The sequence below is a fragment of the Ambystoma mexicanum genome, chromosome 8 (genome assembly GCF_040938575.1).
Source record: "Ambystoma mexicanum isolate Mex_15411 chromosome 8, UKY_AmexF1_1, whole genome shotgun sequence".
NCBI classification, from domain to species: Eukaryota; Metazoa; Chordata; class Amphibia; order Caudata; family Ambystomatidae; genus Ambystoma; species Ambystoma mexicanum.
The window spans coordinates 1,239,689,766-1,239,710,127 of NC_090929.1; the positions used below are offsets into that span (position 1 = coordinate 1,239,689,766).

General features: G+C 44.0%; 1 protein-coding gene across 2 annotated transcripts in view; it reads right to left on the bottom strand.

Moving 5' to 3' along the window:
• The window catches only part of LGI1 (leucine rich glioma inactivated 1), a 216,881-nt gene that overhangs the window by 35,277 nt on the left and 161,242 nt on the right, over nt 1-20,362 (bottom strand). For both annotated transcript variants that reach the window (XM_069611347.1, XM_069611348.1), the window contains one exon: nt 3,517-3,588. In XM_069611347.1, coding sequence (XP_069467448.1) covers nt 3,517-3,588 — 72 coding nt within the window. The remainder of the gene's footprint in view (nt 1-3,516; nt 3,589-20,362) is intronic.

Consider the following 20,362-nt stretch of genomic DNA (forward strand, 5'->3'; position numbering starts at 1 on the left):
CTAAGTGATAGCAGCATCGTCTTCTGAGCTAAATAAGTGAGTCATAGGGCTTCATTACAAGTGAGGGGGTCCGGAATTAAGGTGCCGGTAAAACCTTACTGACACCTTTTCTGGACTGGCTCACTCTGGGTTTGCCGGTAGGGGCTGTGAACTACTGGCAGACCTGACTTAAAGTTCAGGCCCTAGCAGTAGATAAATGACTGAAGCACTAGTGCTTCAGTGTTCCCATTCCCATGGAGTCCTATAGGGACTGCCGGGATATCTGGCGGTGAAAACGGTAAGTCGAGGTTGCCGGTAGACTGCCGGTACTAATGGCAGCCTTGTAATGAGGTCCATAGTCGTGTTAGCTTGTAAACGAATGCACGATGGGGATCAAATTCAGAGTCCAGTCGCAGCAAATTAGATGATCTTGGGAAGTTACATGGTAACACTGCAGTGGAGTCATAGAGATAACTTTGGCCTGTATCCTCTTCCAGTATTTGGTGTTGTGCTCAACTGTTTTCATTTATGTGCCATTACATTGCCAATGAGATCACTGATGGCTTCAACGATATCATCCATTGGCACACAACCAATTTTCGAAATGAAAGGAACCAATAAACGCATGAATACACCCTTTGTACAAAACTCAGCCAACCTTGTGTTCCTTAAATCAACTCATGGCACTAAAGAGTAAGAAAAATATGCAAGCTAACCATGTACCTTACACACACACAGCGTGTACAAAAGAAACAAGACCCTGAGTTATGCACATATTGCCGTCATCTGTGTGCCCTCAACACCTGCTCCTTAAACTCCCTGCCCTCCACTCAAATTTCGACCAACCATGCCCCATGCACTACTCTTGGGTGCCAGCTCATAAAGACTTTTTCAGGATTGTCACTTAATCCTAGAAAAAGTAGTAACTTTTGAATGTGTCATTTATGACTAATACACAAAAGGATGTACAACGGATTCACAATAGAATGTACTATTGGCGGATTTCAATAAGGCCTGGCATGTGTTAGACACAGTCTATAACTTACGCATGCTACCAGAACTTCAATTGTGGCCATTCCCACAGGAGTGTAGGGAACCTATGAGTGTGCTAAGAGTATGTAAGAATGGTACACACTCCCAAAATTGTTAGTTTACATGTTTTTACGAAAATGTAAAGTTTTTTTAGAAACATTTGTTAACACAGTAGACCACGGCACCAAGGCTTGTTTGAAGTACATATTATGCCTGTGGGTTACCAGTCCTGGGTTTGCGGAGGTGGAAAGGGAAATGAGTGCTCACATGTGGGATCACCCAGGTGGTGTGTCAGGTGAGAAGTGTCAGCAGTGCCGGATTAAACCCTGTGAAGCCCCCAAGGAAGTCGAAATATCACCCCCCCTGCCCCGCGGCAAATTATCTCCAAATACGTTTTTCATTTTCTGCACCGCTTTATTTTGATCCATTGTTGCAGGGCCCCTAAATGGGGTGAGGTCCCTAGGCCGGTGCCTACTTGGCCTGAGTGTCAGTGAGGAAAACGGGGTAGCAATGGTGTAGCACTAGTTAGTGTTTTCAACAGCTCTATTAACGTCTTTAATATACACGTGTGGAAGTGACCATGTCAATTGCCTGACCCACGTATGCCAAGGGAATTTTCAGGGGAGTTTCCAGGAAGTGGCATCGAAAATGCTATGTAATGAAAGTTTAACATCCACAAAGGCAAACATTTGACTGAGTCTGTGCTGATTCACAAAAGGTGTCTACCCGTTGGAGGTAAATGCACCTGTCTCAACTGACATATACCCAAAATATTGGCACAATTGAAAAGAAGAAATCACACCGATGCTCATTGGTGCAAAATGTCAGAACCTACTATTGTGACCCTGGCTATAACACTCATGTGCTGGAGGAGAACGAGGGAGGCCATCTTTCAGCAGAAACACAACTTTTGCGATGCCTGAAGTAGAAGTGGTGGGGAGATAGCTCAAAGTTATCTTGGATATGGTGTGGGAGACTGCGTTAAGCTCACCAGTAGGCCACTGACACGCATGGTCTCTGCATGTGAGAGTGGTTGCATCATTGCATTTCCTTGCCAGTGGGTCAATCCAGTACACCACTTCTATCACATTTGGCATTCCCAAGTGCAGCCCGCCAGGCAGCTTACAGTAGGAGCTGCAGTGCTCCAACAGCCAGGCGCAGGAATATATCCACATGCTGCACACAGTGCCTGACAGACAGTGGGTGGCACATCAGTCCTCTGCTTTTGCACTCTGCCCCTGCCTGCTTGGACCACTGGATGTGGCACTGCAGCCAGCCTTCCAGACTAAAGACCTGTTCCATGATTGGAAGCTCTTGCATTTCATGAATGTGTGAGCCGTCGTTAATGCCAGGGCAATCCTCTTGCAGGTCAATGCCAGCTTTGCTGGTTCAACACATGACAGCTGGTGCGTGTACAGGCCCCTATGCATTGCAGCACAGTTATAGGTTGGAGACTACGAAGAGAGGTTGCAGCTAGGGAAGTGCACATATTCCTCGTATCTTGTAATTTCGTGTCACCTCTGCCATTTACACAAACACATGGGAGTCTTATCTGGTTGCTGATGTATTGAGTTGTGATGGTGGGTCTGTGGGGTGGATGGGGTGAGAGGTCATGGTAGTGTGAGTGCGTTATCTATACGTCCTTCCCATCTATTACCACTCTGGGTGCAGTGGGTGATGTATAAATATCAGAGTGGAACGTCTCTTATTCTCAGCTGTCAGGTAGGGTGGTTGGGTATTCAGACTCAGGAACTCTTAACTTTTAGTAGTCTGATGGCAATGACAGTAATGTCATGAGTTTGTGTGTGGTCCTGGCAGGAAGTTGGGTGGTGGTAAGCTCCCAAAACTCCCACCTCTGCCATCAGAATGCAGCTATCCCCCACTATATAATTCGGTCTAGCTGTACACATACCTACACTCTCCACACCACCTATGTGCACCCACCTATGTGCACCCACCCACTTGCTAGCTCAACATGGGTCACTTACAAGAACTTGGCCACCCCTACGTACCTTCGTTATGGCTGAAATGCCCAAATATATTCTAACTCTCTGACAAATGTCCCATACTTGGACTTCGGTCCATAAGGGCGTTAAACCTACAGCGCATTGATACCATACCAATAGTGAAAGGCGCTATACAAATGCCCGTTGCATTACATCTTAAATCAAATGCTGTCTGGGCCTTTTGTTTAGCCTCAGTCTAATTCTAAAACTATATTTGCCTTCCAAAATATCTCTAGAGCAGCGAAAATGCGTATTTCTTTTGATGAAATGCTATTCAGTTTTGCAGCCTTAGCTTTGGTCTGCAGATGCTAATGCATGTCTGCCATCCTTTTATTTTACAAGCCTCAGTCCTATACCAGTCAAACACAGTGGGAGACATACAGAACCGTGCTGACTTCGGCAATGCAACTCATTTCCTGACACCAACCAATAACAACTCCAGTCAGTCAAGTGTTTTGCACCCCCACAATTCACAAGTGCAAATTAATAGATGACTTACACGTTTGTTAAAGAGTCCAGGCCTTTGAAAACATCTCTTGGAAGTGTTTGAAGATTATTGTTTGCCAAACTCCTACAAGAAAGAATAATTTTTATCAGTTAAGTATCCATTTTATAAAATAGAAGATCTGCAAAAACATTTTTGTGTATATATGTTTTCATGTTGTACTATAGAAGGTACTGCTTTCTGTTTCACCAAGCATGTTATTTCCTTCACTGCAGTCAGCAATACATTTCCATTGAGCTTTAACAGTTATTCAACATAGAATCAAAATAAATCAAATACATTCCACAAGGTATCACTGTCATTGGTCTAAAGGTCTAAATGTTTTATGTAATGTTATGTTGAGCTGCATAAGTAGGGTTTCGGCAATGGAAGCATCTGTGCAATACTATTTGTGGCTAATTTGGAAAGTTTCGGTTCAGTTTATTGGAATTGTGTAAACTAGGAGATCACTATGAATTGTAAATTGGCATCTTACTGGGAGTATCATACTGGGTGTTTACTGGGAACACCAAGGAGTTTACTGGGAATTCCAAACTGGGAGACCATTGGGAATTCCAACCTGTGAGGTCACTGGGAATTCCAAACAGAGAACATAGTGGGAATGTTAACCTGCAAGCTTAGTGTGAAGATTACCAGCAAGGACATGCCATTCCATGCTAAGGCATTACATGACACATCATGACTTGTCATATCATGACAGAGAGTGCGCAAGACTATGGGAGAACATATGACAGTGCTTGAGAGAGTGAGTATGAAAGTGAGTTTAAGAGAGAGAGTGGGTGTGAGTTAATGTGAGATTCACGACAAGTGTATGGCTGATTGAGTGTTAAAGTGATTGTGAGTGCAAGTGTGAGCATGACTCTAATTGAGAAAACGAGTGACTGTGAGAGTGGGTGTGAATGTGAGAGAGTGGTGATAGAGTGAGTGACTGAGTGAGAGTTTAAGGTTGGTAGTGAGTGTGGGGGGTTTGAGTACTCTGTCATTTCTAAGTGGAAATAAGGTAATCTGATGACTGTGAATACATTAAACTGGTTATGATGTGCTAACTAGGCATAATGTAAACTGGTAAAGATGTGCAAGCAATGTGCAAATACACATGCAATGAAAAACTGAAAAAATAAAGTGTACTCATCAACTTATTTGAGGCTTTAGAGTAGCATTGTAACTCAGATTTAAAGTGCAAAATCATAGATCTTAAGAAAGTTCTAACAGGCTCATTAGTCTTAAGGTTGTATGATAAAAAAAAGTGGCGATATGGAATTACTGCTTCTTTTACCACACTACCATACTATGAGATTGGTGCTAATGTGAAGGAGATAACTTCAGCACTTGACTGGAGGTATTTATTTCACATTAGTGTCAAAAACTGGAGGATTTAACATGGCAAAATTACCACCTATACTAATTCCATTAAAATCCTCATGGAGTCCTATGGACACCAAAAATGTTGATCATCACCAGAGCTCTGCCCTTGTAATCAGGAGGATTTTGCCCAATGAAAAAGGTCAGTAACGAAAATCGAGTTTGGCGCTCATTCCTGTATACTTACCAACTTGCTTGTAAATAACCCCTAAATGCTAGTACATAAAGCAGGCGGACCCCGTGGGGATCTCCAGCATTTGCGCTGGCATGAAAATCCATGGCGGCGCAAATACTAGAGCATTTGTATGGCAGTGGAAGGAAGGAAGGCGGCAGGCATGCAAGTTGCGTTCGCCTCTCCTCTATGCCATACAAATGATTGAAAATGTGGTGTGGTGTGAATGCAAGGCATAAAAGTCTTACACGCCTTTCATTCACGTTACGCCACTGATGAAAATGAGCTTCACGGTACCTGTAGGTAAACGCTCTGATGCACTCTGGTCGCCGCTGGCTCCAATGAACAGACTAATGTCCTTGAACTCTTTCTCGCATTCCCTCTTTGTTAAAAGTTTCAAAAGCATAATTATTCTCCAAGAGGCCCAGTCAGAAGACCTTTTTCTCTACGAGTGGATTTTCTGCTGAAAAATATAGCAAGACAAATTGTGCCTGATTTGCAAAACAGGCCATTTGCGACTGATCAGTCACTATCTGTGAGTGTAAATTGTCCTTTGGCTTTATAAGCAGGAGAGCCGTGCAGCTCCAGTAGCAACCACTTTACATGTGCACAATAGGCATGTCTGAGGGAGTGGTGAGGCAGGGGGGGCGACAAATCTACGCAAGCTGACAGAGCGACCTGATTGACAATCATTTGGGAGGTGAGCAAACCAGCGGGAACAAACTAGACTGTTTTAAACAGTTTCCCTGAAAGTGGATCACTTGCCTTACATTTTGAAACCAATTTTAAGAAAAAAGGATGAAATATGTGTTCATACTTTTTTTATTTTTTTTTATTATATGATGATTTAGTTTATTTATAAACTTTTTCATCATTTTCTTTGTGATCTGTAAATGATAAGAGCTAATGATTTAGAATGAATCTCATGGTAATCTTTTCTTCAGTTCCAAAATGGTGCTTAGGAAAAGAGTGATTGTATAGGTGTATTTATTGTTCTGTCCACTAAGTAGGGCGGCCCATCTTTCTTGAGTGTTCATTTGTTGTTCTGAGAGTTGGAAGAACGCTCCAAATTGTTTGCATTGGGAAGAAAGTGCTTGGCATTCCATACCAAGATGGAATATGGTTTCTGGGATCGCTTGATCCTTGCAGAATCAACAGTAGTTGTTTGTGACGTCGATCTGTCTTGTTGTTGATAGGTATGAGTTTGTAGGTAGAATGTTCAGACGCACTCTTAAGAATGTTGTTCTAATGCTCTGATCTGGGAAAATTTGAAGGTATTGTGGTAGTTCAATAACATTTTTCATGTTCAGCAAAACAATATAAAGACAAGAGCAGGGTACGGCGATGGGGGCCAAGTTTTCACCCTCATACGCAAACCTGTTCATGGGACATTTTGAGATCAATCACGCATGGCAACATCCAGCATTCACAGAAAGATATATCGTTTACTGGGACGCTATATTGATGACATATTAATGATATGGAATGGAGACACAAGGAAACTACATGAATACATCAGTTATCTGAACACAAATGATTACAACATTAAATTCACAGACAAAACAAGCCCAGAGAGCATAGAATTCTTGGATTTACAAATTTACACAGATGGAGATAAGATCTTGACTGATCTATATACAAAACCTACAGCAGTAAACAAAGTGTTACATGCAGAAAGTAACCATGTGAAGCACACAATTAAAAATATACCTTATGGTGAAATTCTAAGAACAAAACGAAATTGCAGCTCAAAAGAAAAATATGAAGAACATGTCCTACTTCTCAAAGAAAGGTTTATAAAGAGAGGCTATAAAACTGAGGAAGTAGAAAGAGCCATAAGAAGAGCTGACAAAATACCCAGAACTGAATTGCTGAAAGACAAACCAAAGTTGAAAAATAAAGAAACAAAGGTAGACTTCATTACTACTTATAATAGTGAAGCATACATTCTAAAGAAAATTCTGAAAAAACATTGGAATATTCTACAAAGTGATGATACGGTCAAATACAATATAGAAGCTAAACCAAGGATAATTTATCGAAGAGCTCCAACATTGAAACAAAAAGTCAGCCCAAGTCATCTAAAAGAAGATAGAACTGAGATTCTCAGTCAATTTCTAAAAGAGCCGGCACCAACAGGAACTTACAGCTGTGGAAATTGTGTAACATGTAATCAAATGAAAAATAGAATTAAAGAAATAAGATTACCAAATGGAAGATATGAAAAGATAAAACAATATATTAATTGTAACACAAAATATGTGATCTATGCAATTACGTGTATTTGCAAAAAAAGATATGTGGGAAGTACTATCAGAACACTAAAGATCTCGGGGCGCTGATGCGCACGACGGAGATGGGCGCCTGAGGGGGAGCTCCGGCCCATAACATATCCTATTATAAAATTAATCCTGTTCGGGGCCGCCTACACGCCAATAAACATCAGCAATTGGCAGTGGAGAGCCTGCAGCATCACTCCACCGATGTAGAAACGCCAGTTCAATCCTGAGAAATCGGACTGCAAACCTAAACCGTGAATGCGGCGGCAGCGTATCTGGCCCACGGCTCCAGGAGAAACCACGCAACGGCCGGAGGTGTTGGCTCGTGCGCAGGCCGGAAGGGGGAGGGGCCGCACTCCACGCCTTTCTGAGCTGCCGGTGAATATATCCTGTTGGCCCTCGATCCTTCTCCTGGGTATACACCGCACACCTGGTCCGGACGGAACATTGCTCTTTTCAACGGGAGTACCGACCCGCTCCTTGTGCCATTACTGCCCCACGGATTGATCCTTGACTGACCACTGGGTCGGGCCTTATCGACGGCGGCGGGCTGGTTGTGTTCACTTGCTGGGACCTGCCGTTAACATCATAAGGTAGGCGCCCTGTCATGTCCCAGGTCGCCCTGGTGCTTTTCTCTTATATACTCATAAGCGGTGTACGCCACACTCCTAAGTGCCAACGATCGATAACCACTACCTATCACTGGGCGCCGGAGCGCGGGTAGATGCAACGCAACCCAACAGAGTTAACACATGGGCCGCAGCGAGAAAAAAAGTATGGGCTCCAAGAAAACTGGTCCGATGGACTCCTTTGCCAGCTCCCATCCACATGGGCCTGCCGAGATATCCGCTGAGCCCTCGGGCAACCAGCCGGAGTCTCCAATGGATGTGAGAGTGGACAAACTACTGACGATGGTCCAAAGTGGTCCAAAGTGGATTCCTGGCGGTGAACAGCAAACTGGACGACATAAGGGCCACGATCAGCTCTCTGAAGGCAAGGGTTGATAAGGAAAGTGCACGCACTACGGAGGCGGAGAACAGGATTGGAGTTAATGAGGACTCGATAGCACAACATAGCCGTGATATCGCCCAGTTGAAGGGAGACTTGCAGAAAACCCTGAACAAATGCAAGGACTTGGAATCTCGCTCCAGGAGAAACAATATCCGCCTGGTTGGAGTAGCCGAATCCTTTGGTAAGGGCTCCATGGAGCGCCAGGTGGAAAACCTCCTGAAATCTCCTGAAATCTCTCCTGGACCCCGATGCTTTCTCCCAACATTTCCTTGTGGAGCAGGCCCATCGCACCTTGGCCCCCCCTCCTAAGCCTGGAGCGCCGTCCCGCACGATCATTGCCCGACTTCTGAATTATAGAGATAGAGACGCTATCCTGAGGCTTTCCAGAGAAAAAGAATCCCTGCATTATGAAGAAAACAGGATACACATATATCCGGACTTTTCGACCAATGTGCAAACACTGAGAAGATCCTATGAACCGGTCAAGAGACAGCTGAGATTACGCCAGATCCCATATGCGCTTGTCTTCCTGGCTAAAACACAGAGGCCGCGCACACTTTTTCGACAATCCTACGGAGGCCATGATGTATGTCGAGGCCTCAATCCCCCCTCCCCCGGGGAACCGGGAAGCTAACCGTAACCTGCCGCCCCAGCGGGTGCCGGAACCGGAGGACCATGCTGGCTGAAGGGACTTTCTCTACACTGCCTTACCACAAGTTCAATAACCCGTCGGCGGCGATGTAGCCCTGCCCACCATATATTGTTGTAGGGCCGTGAGCCCCCCACATGGTTTTCGGTCACGTGAGTACAGCTCACACCCCCAGGAGACTTCCCAAGTTATGGTTGATGGGATACATCATCGGGTTGGGGTTGATGATGCGGGTGGGGGTTGGAAGGGGAAGCGGGTAAGAGTTTGTCCTGGTGTTCTGCCAGGCATGGTTGGGGATGTTATAAAGTTAAAATCAGGGGACTGTTCTTCAGCCAGACTCTTCCAATACTTGAGACGGTGGCGACATACTTGGCAAATGCCCCCTTTGATAGACATTTATGGCGCAGGCTAAGGGTGGGTTGAACATTCGACTACTTTCTTGGAACATTCGGGGTCTCAACAACCCAGTCAAGGCAAGGAAAATTGCTGCATACATTACACACCATGATCCCCATATCCTTCTGATACAGGAGACGCATTCGATGGGAAGTATCAACAATAAATTCCTTCCACGATAGGGCCCTCATAGGTACTTCACAGAATATTCAACACAATCCAGGGGAGTCCTGACGCTTATACACCCCAAGCTGTGCTTCAGGTATCTTTCTAGTAAGATAGACCGTCTGGGTAGATACGTGTTAGTATGGGGGAGGTGGTGGGACGGCAAATCCTATTGATTAATATTGATTAATACATATGGTCCTTATATTGATTAAAAAAACTGCCGTGAACCCAGCAAGAACTAAAAGAATGTGAATCAGATCCATTGCTAATCAGGTCTTTTGACAGCATACCGCCTCACTCCGGTCGGACTGTGTCGATCACTTGTGGCACAACTGTGAAAATACCCTTTGTTGTATGTTTCTAATTTTGTGTTGTGTACACTTTTTTTGTTTGAAACCACACCCTGGTTGAAGAACAGCCTCGGGCAGCACTGATCTGAGTTACTTGTGTCACCTACTTTGTATACTCATATGTGCTTGTCACTAGGGTACTCATCCTCTACATCCCGATGAGGGTGCACAACTGCACTTCCCTATGTTTTTATTGAAATTTGTCCGGTATCGCTTTCGTGCTTAGTGAAAGTTTGTAATAATTTAAGACACTGGTTTTTTAGATTGAAATAAATATGTCCAAAAACTGTGGATTTTTGTGAGGATCTCTCATCCTGATTATTTGTGTTATCAATACATGTACCCACCCGGGCATATCAGGACCCCGCCAGGCGCCCTTTATTTTCTCTCCTAGTATGGGAGGAGGCCATGAATTGTGGTGTCCTTCCAGACTCGATGCTTGAAGCAGTTATTACGGTCCTTCTGAAGCCACGAAGACCAGCACAGGAAATGGCCTCCTACAGGCCCCTCTCCCTTATCAATACTGATGTGAAAATCTTCGCTAAAGTACTGGCCACCAGACTCCTTCCGTACATGCCAATCCTGGTCCACCCTGATCAAGCTGGCCTTATACCAACTAGATCCACGGTTTTAAACCTGCAACGACTGTTCAATGTGCTGGCACAAATAGACCGGAGGCAAAGGCGGACGTAGTGGCCCTCGATGCCGAAAAGGCCTTTGATTCCGTCTCCTGGACATACCTCTTCCTGGTACTCGAGAGGTTTGGACTTGGACCATATTTTATTAAATGCGTTCGGCTGCTATATACCCAACCATCCGCCAAGGTCCTAACCAATAACACCCTGTCCCCTTCTTTCCATCTGCACAGGGGGACCAGACAGGGCTGCCCATTCTCGCCCATTCTGTTTGCCCTCACTATTGAACCAATGGCAGAATATATTCGTCAACACCACTCGCACAGAGGACTCAGGATGACTGGCCCTCCCCAAATGATATCTCTGTATGCGGACGATACGCTGTTGTATGTCCAGGACCCACATGAGAATGTGCAACACATTATGGCTGACATACACAAGTTCTCGGAATACTCGGGATATAAAATTAATGTCCCCAAATCTGAAATCTTTCCTTTGACCCCTAATACGGGTGACCTATCATGCATCACATGGTTTAAGCCTGCCCCCACGCTGGTGAGATACCTGGGAATAATGGTGGCTAGAGATAGACAGCTGCTGCACTCACATAATCACGGCGAATTACTTCTCACCCTTTCAACCAAGCTCCACCTATGGGCTAATCTCCCTCTGTCTCTATACGGCCGAGTGGCCCTACTTAAAATGGTAGTACTACCCAAACTCCTGTATCTCTTCAATAACATCCAGATCTGGCCCGGTAAACCCTTTTTTGTGAAACTTAGGTCATTGGCATCTTCCTTTATTTGGAACGGAAAAACTGCTCGGTTGGGGTGGGATAAAATGGTGGAGCTATACTCACAGGGCGGTATTGCGGCCCCTGATTTTGAATTGTATTGCATAGCAGCACAGGATAAAAAAGATATCTTGTATCAAAGACCCTGCAGCATTAATTGCTTGAAATTAACAATAGCAAAAGGGACTACCACTGAACAGAATCCACAGATTGGGCAATGATACTGTCTATCTATTGAACCAGTATCATGCATATGTCCTTTTTGCACTTTACCCCTTGATTCAGTCATTTTAGTGAAACAAAATGAACTAAACCCAATTGCCTTTGTGTTTCTTGTTTTTGTTCTGTGAATATAATTGTGTTAAAATACCTATATATAATGTAATCTTTCCCCCCAAAAAACGTTGTTTTCTCAATGTACCATGTGGATGTACTTATGTTTTGTTCTACCCTTGGTTGAGATTATAACCTTGTTGATTTCCGGTTATGTGTTGTGTTTTCCTAAAAATATATGATTTTGACCTTCTTCTTGGAAGTAGGAAGTGATTGTCTTTTGTTCTTCCCAAATCATATTGGTTATCTATTCCCTCTTTCTCAAACACTGGAAGCATCCCTGTAGTATTTGTCTTTTGAAACATAGAGCAATTTCACTACTTGGGTGGACACATGAGAACAGCGGTTGACCTCACCTCAGGATTTCCGCAATCCGGAAACCTCGTAAAAATAAATAATTAACTTTTAAAGAAAAAATATGAAAATAAATAGTAGCAAGGGTACATTCTTCTGTTTAGTTGCATAGCAGCACAGGCACAATTTGTAAAGCATTGGTTTGACCCCGAAGACATAGCCCCACACATTCTTCTCGAAAAGCACGCAGTCCGCCCTAATGATATACGATCGGTCCTTTTGAACCCCACCTATAGTAACGACTGACCTTTCGACCAGGTATACGTCACCACACGAGCATTGTCCAGGGTCTATAAAAGGATTGGCCTGGAGGTCCCGTAAGACCCAGATATACCCCTGTGGAACTTCTCCAGTGTTTCCCCGAACTTCGACAGGGCCCTTCAGCGAACCTGGTACCCGAATAAACTCTTCAGGTTACGAGATATGTTCGCTGATGGCATGTTTTGTGAACTTGCAGATTTCACGGGGGCGGTGGGGGGGTGGGGGGTCAGCTTGAGCGTCTTCAATATTATTGTATGAGAACCGCTTTTGCTGCCAAATGGCCTTCCTTCCCGGTAGAACCCCAAGCACATGAGTGTATCAGAGCCATCGTGACGACGGACGGTCATGGTAAGGGAATCTCGTCGCTATACACCCTGGTGCAATCACACTCCCCCTCACGAAACACTATCAGAGAAACCTGGGAGCGGGATGTGGGTACCCAGATCGATGACGTGAGATGGGCCCGATATTGTCAACTCACCAAATCGGTCTCCTTGAACTCTGGACTCCAGCTGATCCAATTTAAAATCCTGAACCAGCTACATTACTCCCCGGCCAGACTAGCTACGTTTGTGGTGGGTTGCACAGGGACATGTTTGAAATGTGGCGCTCCTGATGCTGGGGCGTATCATATGTACTGGTCGTGCCCTGTTATCGCGAACTTTTGGCGAGAAGTGGCTGAGCTCCTTGAGGAGAAAACGGCGATCCCAGCCGCTTTGTCCCCCCTAAAATACCTGCTTGGTGACATTGGGAAGGTGAAGGAGACCACGAGAAGATTATTTAACATCTCATGTATTATTGCCAAACGCTGCATCCTTAAATGTTGGAAATCCACTGCAGGGCCTACCCGATCCAATTTCCTGAAAGACTTGTGTATGGTGAACGATGACAAGGAACTCTTTGTTTTATCAGTCCCGACGCCCTGTCGTCCTAAAGATATATGGTTGCTACTACGTTTGTATTTATGTGATTTGATGTCTGATGCCGATGTAACACCTAGTCCGTCGCCCTAGGTGACGATACCTGTATTATTGCCACAGATGTATGCCATTGTCGATATTATACATATGCTATTCTGCACTGTTTACGAGAACTGTTTTGCTGTGAATTGTTCCCTCAATAAACAAAGTTTAAAAAAAAAAAAGAACACTAAAGATCAGACTTCAAGAACACATAAGAGCTATTAAGAATAATGATATGAGATACCCTATGGCAGTGCACTACAATCAAGAACATCAAATAACTGAAATTAAAGAAATCAAATTTCTAGGCATTGAAAGAGTTGACACAATGGAAAGAGGAGGAAATAGAGAACTTCAGTTAAGAAGAAGAGAAGCCAAATGGATATTTACCCTGGATACGTGTCACTCTGGCCTGAACTCTGAGCATGAGATGGCTTACTGGCTATAGAAAGCTAATTTTGAAAATAAAATAGAGTGCTAGACTTTTCAAATTGCATCTACATTCTCAAACACTATCATGTCTTAGCACATATATATCATTTCTTTTCCTATTATTGCCATGCTTTATGTCAATAATTATTGATTTTTAGTATAATTGCTTATTCCTTTGCTGTGTATCAATATTATGGAATGCATTAAGATAGTATAGATTGGTGATTATGTATGCTAAAAGGCTTTCTTTTAATGGACTGATTTATCCATCTTTCCTTTTCTCACTTTCTTTTTGTTCCTTACCTTCTACCTGTAAAGCTGCATCTGGCTGGTCCTATATAAATCTTTGATCCATATATATGAGGCCTCAAAGGAAGGATACACTAAAATAAGGCACATACTAAAAGAACATACATTTATTATAGCTCTATCAGAATTTTGTAATAAATAAAAATCGATGAATTAGCCTGGTTTCACGGCAAAAACAGTCAATTAAAATGGCCGCTTGACGCTATGGCGTGACGCGTGACATCATCGCGTAACGTGACGCGGTGACGTCATGCATCACGTGATTGCAGTCTTTATAAAGAACAGAAAATTTAGTAGAAAGGCAGCGCGGATCCTGGCACACTGGAGGCAATCGTACCGAGTTGAACTTAAGGTAATTTTCTTTTGAATAGGGAAAGCAAGTAATAGACTCTGGGCCGGAAAGATACCTTAAAGAAGGTTTAAAATAAAGTCTGGGAAACTACAATAGAGTTTTGGGCTAAACTTATGATACCTTCTTTCATTATTTACAGAAAACTTACTAAACAATATCTTCTCAAATGAGAGAGACAAAAATGAAAAAGGAATACTAAATTAGAGATATAAGTGCTTAATGAAGAATCTAGGTGAGTATAACTAATAAGCAATGTAATCATAATTGCCCACCGCATTTCACCACCACTATTTATGATTTAAATATACATAACACAACAAAAATGTACTTATAATTTTTTTCTTATTCTCTTTCATATTCTCTTTCTATTCAGTATCTCTCCTGATGAACCACGTGCACAAAACGTGGGGAAACACGTGTTGAGAGGAAATAAATATCAGTATGTGAATTAATGAATGAAAAAGGAAATTACATGATACTAATGTAAAAAATAAAATATCACTTAAGAAGTAATCTTGTTGATGTGACGTATATTGTTTTTACCTGAAGCACATTCCACATAAGTGTCTTCTAAAAAGAAAAATTGTGGTAGTTCATGAATTTTCCTGTTGTCTTTTGTGCATTGGAGATTCTGTTTGTAGACGTTCTTCTTTTGAATAGTTTTTATCCAGTCGTTCTGCAGAACTTTTATTTTTGCATGTTGTGGGCGAAGAGTTAGTAGTTCTTCTGTGATGTCTTCATTTTCCATTTCCTTCCTCATTGAATGTTTCCATTTTTGCAATACCGTGTTGTTGAAGGTATTTGTCATGGTTCGCCGACCCTGGAAGCTTTGGAGAAGGTGGAAGAAAGGGTAAAAGGACTATTGCCCTCGGTAACATGCGCGCTCTAGTCTTCCCAGCCTTTATGAACCCGGAAGTTGCTAACGCGCATGCGTTGCAACTTCCAGTGTTTTCGGGATGTTTACTGCCAGCGCTCCGGGGTGTTTTGCTACCTCCCGCTCCCCGACGAGTTTCCCTCTTGGCCTGCCCATTGCTTCCCTGCTTGCTTCCTCCTGTTTTCCCTTGTCTCCCTGCTTACTTGCTTCCTCGTGCAGCACGATTCTGGTGCTCGCTCTATTTCCTTGGCCACGCCCCTTTGCTCCGTACTCTGTGTTCCTCTGCCCGGTTCTGTTCTCTCCTGTACGGAGCCACCTCTACTCAGTCATCTAAGGAGCCACCGCTACTCGTCTCATCTCCTGCTGGTACACTACATGCACCTCTTCTCTGGAGTCACGCCTCTGCACCGCATTGCATTCTGGTGGTAGTAGTCTTCAGCTGGAACTTTTCAATACACCTGCCAGGGTTTTTCGGCAAGGCTTTTCCCTGGTCCGGGGTGGGCTCCCTGGGGTCCCCACTGCCAGGCAAACAGCTTTCTGGCAAAGTGGCTTCCGGTGGAGCCCATACCCAATACTTCAAACCGAAAGAGAGGACTCACAAGAAGAAACCCAGCGAAACCTGGAAACAGGGAAGAAAGGGGATCGCATTAGACGATTCTGACGATTCATCCGCCTTCCCTACAGATTCCGGTGAGGAGGGGTTTGGGGAACCAAACATTACTGAACAGACTAAATCTGAGAGATTGCAACGCCAAAAGATGGCCTCTCTGGAACAATATCAAGAAATGGTAAATGCCATTCAGGCTTTAACCACGGAAGTACAGTCTCTAAGAGCAGATAACACTGCACTCAGGCAGCAAGTACAACAGATCCAACAGATGGGACAACAAGTCCAACAGCGGGATGACAACCGAGGAGAGTTGCCACCCATCCCATTTCCATGTGGGAAGAATGATGGGAATCCAAAAAGAATGAAGGAATTTTTGGATGCTTGTACCATCCAGTTTAGCTTTTGTCCTAGAACCTACGACTTGGATAGAACAAAGGTAGGCTTCTTAATTTCCAATCTGATAGGAAATGCTCTTGCATGGGCAACTCCTCTGGTGACAAGTTCAGATCCAGTTCTTACAAACTATGCCACTTTTGTCCAAAGATTCAGGGACAGATTCGAAAGGCCAGAAGTAATGTATTCCACTTTCGAAAACCTACTGGATATCCGTCAAGGTTCTTCTGATGTTCAGACATATGTCACAGGGTTCCAAAGGATAGCGGCAGAAGCCGGATGGCCTGAGACAGCCCAACAGACTATCTTCCGAAGAGGACTCCATGAGGATATCAAAGATGAACTGGCAAGAATAGCCAGACCAAATACTTTTCAAGAACTGGTATCTTTAGTTCTACAGATAGAATATTGAATGGCTGAAAGGAAGCCAGAAAGAAGAAGGCCACGTACCTTCGTGTCAGTTCCTAACCCTCCTTCTATACCGGACAGAGGATCGACGGATGAACCAATGCAGATAGGTACTGCAAGAGGACCCCTCTCCACCAGTGAACACAAAAGACGGAACGACCTAGGGTTATGTATGTACTGCGGCTCTAACGGCCACCTGCTTCGGAACTGTCCGGAAGTACCTCCCAGAAAGCAGGGAAACGAAAGACCCCAACCTTGAACAGGGAAAAGGAAGGGGTGAGCAACGTAAATCCCTGTTGCCTAGCACAGTCCCGAGTCTTGAATGACAGCTGTTTGATGGTAATCAAGATCCAGGTTGAGTGGGATAAACATAATGCAGTGGAGTGCCTAGCCATGTTGGATTGCGGAGCAGCCGGCAATTTCGTGGATGACAAGTGGGCCCAGGACCAGCAGATTCCTAGACGTCCCAAGATACGGCCCATACCTGTAGAAGGGGTTGATGGAAACCCCATTGACCTCCGGACCCATCAGCCATGAAACACAGGATTTAAAAATTAAGATGGCTAATCACCAGGAATACCTCACCTTTGATCTAATCAGGGCAGCACATTTCCCAGTAATTTTAGGAATGCCCTGGTTGAGAAAACACAACCCCCACATTGATTGGAGTTTGAATACAGTAGACTTCAGATCTCAGTTTTGTGATCAGCATTGTTTGATTACGGACAACCCCCAGAGTATACAAGCAGCATTGCATCCGTCTCACAGTGTCAACACGGTTCCAGTTCCATACCAGGGGTTCGAAGATGTGTTCACAGACACACAACCTCGTCTTTTGCCACCACATCGCAAAGAAGATTTCAGAATCGATCTGATTCCGGATGCGGTCATTCCCTTTGGAAGAATGTTTCCATTGTCTCTTCCCGAAAAAGAATCCCTGAGGGAGTACCTTGCTACCAATCTAAAGAATGGTCTCATCAGGGAATCGTCTTCGTCAGCAAGTGCTTCTCTCTTTTCCATTTAAAAAAAGGGACTACTGAACTACGACCCTTTATACATTATAGAGGCCTAAACAGTCTAACAGTACAAGACAGGTATCCTATGCCCTTAATGAAGGACATCATAGAAGCGGTCCAAGGAGCTCGGGTTTTCACCAAGCTAGACCTGAGAGGAGCTTACCACCTCCTAAGAATACGTGAAGGGGATGAGTGGAAGACGGCCTTCCGGACACCACTGGGTCATTATGAATACAGGGTCATGCCTTTTGGTTTAGTCAATGCACCTGCACAGTTTCAGCGGTTTATGGACAATATTTTTGCAGACTTGCTCTTTTCTTCGGTAGTGGTTTATCTAGATGATATTCTCATTTATTCGACCCATCTAGTCGAACATCGCATCTTGGTCACAGAAGTCTTACACAGATTAAGAAGACACAGTCTGCTAGCCAAGCCCGAAAAATGCATCTTTGAAGCAACCACAGTACCTTATTTAGGTTTTATTCTATCTGCTGACAACATACAGATGGACCCAGCCAAGACTAATGCTGTTACCAAGTGGCATGTACCCTCCACCATCAGGGAAGTACAAAGGTTCTTAGGCCTTGCTAACTTTTATAGAAAGTTCATCCCTAATTTCTCGGAGATCATCTTACCCATCACTAACCTATTAAAAAAAGGAGTTAAATTCTTTTGGGATACCAGCACTGAACAAGCCTTCCAATTACTAAAAAGGACTTTTGTATCAGCTCCTGTACTAAGACAACCGGACCAAACAAAACCATTCATAGTTGAAACAGATGCTTCCCAAGGCACCATTGGGGCTGCTCTATTGCAGAAGGAGGAAGATGGCCTTGAACATCCCGTGTCCTATTACTCACGTACATTAAGTCCAGGCGAACGAAACTACTCCGTTTTGGAAAGGAACTCCTAGCCATTCGACAAGCATGCAAAGAATGGAGACATCTCCTCCAAGGCTCTGTAGTCCCTTTTTTGGTTTGCACGGATCATCAAAACCTCAAGGTATTGCAACAGATGGAGTGTCGCAATTTGAGACACGCCAGATGGGCTTATTTCTTCTCACAGTTTGATTTTGTGATCACCTATCTTCCAGGAAAGGAGAACACTCTGGCCGATGCCCTTTCCCGCAGTATTTGCAAAGAAACAGAAGGGCCACTAGAACCTGAACTTGTACTGGCATGAAAAACATTCATCAACACTCTCAACACTTTTTTACAACAGGTACAGGCTGTACAACAAAGGAACCAGAACACAGTAACAAGCCTCAACGAGAAAGGCGGTCTTCTCTTTAAAAAGAATACCCTGTTTTTGCCAACCCGAGGCCTACAAGAACAGGCTATTTCCTGGTGCCATGATATTCCGTCAGCAGGACACAAAGGTCAGTGAGCCACGATCGAACTAACATCACATCAATTTTGGTGGCCTTCTCTGATTAAAGACGTTAAAAGATATGTAGCATCATGCCCTGTGTGCGCCCAAAACAAATATACCTACCACAAACCTTTGGGACTCCTTCAACAAGAAGCACTTCCCGGCGGTCCTTGGCAACATATATCCACGGATTTCATTGTGGATCTACCGGAATCATGTGGGTATACTGCCATAATGGTCACAATCGATTCTTTTAGTAACTTGGCTCACTTTTCTCCTCTAAAAGGACTCCCTACTGCCAGTATCACTGCAGAAGTGTTCTTGAAAGACATAGTGAGGCTTCATGGAATCCCTACCAATATTCTCTCAGACAGGGGCTCACAATTTACGTCCAAGTTCTGGACCGCTCTATGTAAAATGCTAGGAATCAAAAGATCACTTTCTTCAGGATTCCACCCAGAGAGCAATGGACAAACGGAACGCTTAAACGCCACCCTTGAACAAAATATACAGTGTTTTTGTAATCAAGAACAAAGCAACTGGTTCCATCTTATGCCCATGGCAGAATTTTCATATAACAACACGAGACATCCATCCATTGGTATGAGTCCTTTCAAATGCACCTACGGGTACCATCCGAGGCATATTCCGCTCTCTGGTTTACCATCTACGAATACACCTGCGGTGGATCACCTGTTGGACACAATTCAAAGATTGCATCGTGATTCATCATCCAATCTCAAAAAGGCCCGACAAGATTGCAAGAAATGGGCAGATCTAAAGAGGAGCCCTAACCCTCAGTGGGAAGTTGGTAGCCGAGTATGGCTGTCTACTAGATACTTACCCAGATGGGCTCATCCGGGAAAGTTTGCACCCAGGTTTCTTGGTCCTTTTCGCATCACAGCCAAAATCAACCCAGTGGCCTGCAGACTGAATCTTCCGTTAAGCTTAAAAAAGGTCCATCCAGTCTTTCATACATCGCTCCTAAAGACCTATACGAAGGACCCTCATTCTCAGAAGATAAGAAAACCTCCTCAGAAGACTACAGATACTAACGAGGAATACAAGGTTTCCAGTATTTTGGATTCCAGATACAAGAAAGGAATTTTACAATACCTGGTCTTTTGGAAAGGTTACCCGAGGACAGAGTGCACTTGGGAACCTATTAGAAACATCTCTGCTCCTCGTCTTTTACAAAAGTTCCATCATCTCCATCCCGGAAAGCCGGGGGCAAGAGCATTGAGAAGGGGTCATACTGTCATGGTTCGCCGACCCTGGAAGCTGTGGAGAAGGTGGAAGAAAGGGTAAAAGGACTATTGCCCTCGGTAACGTCATGCAAGCTCTAGTCTT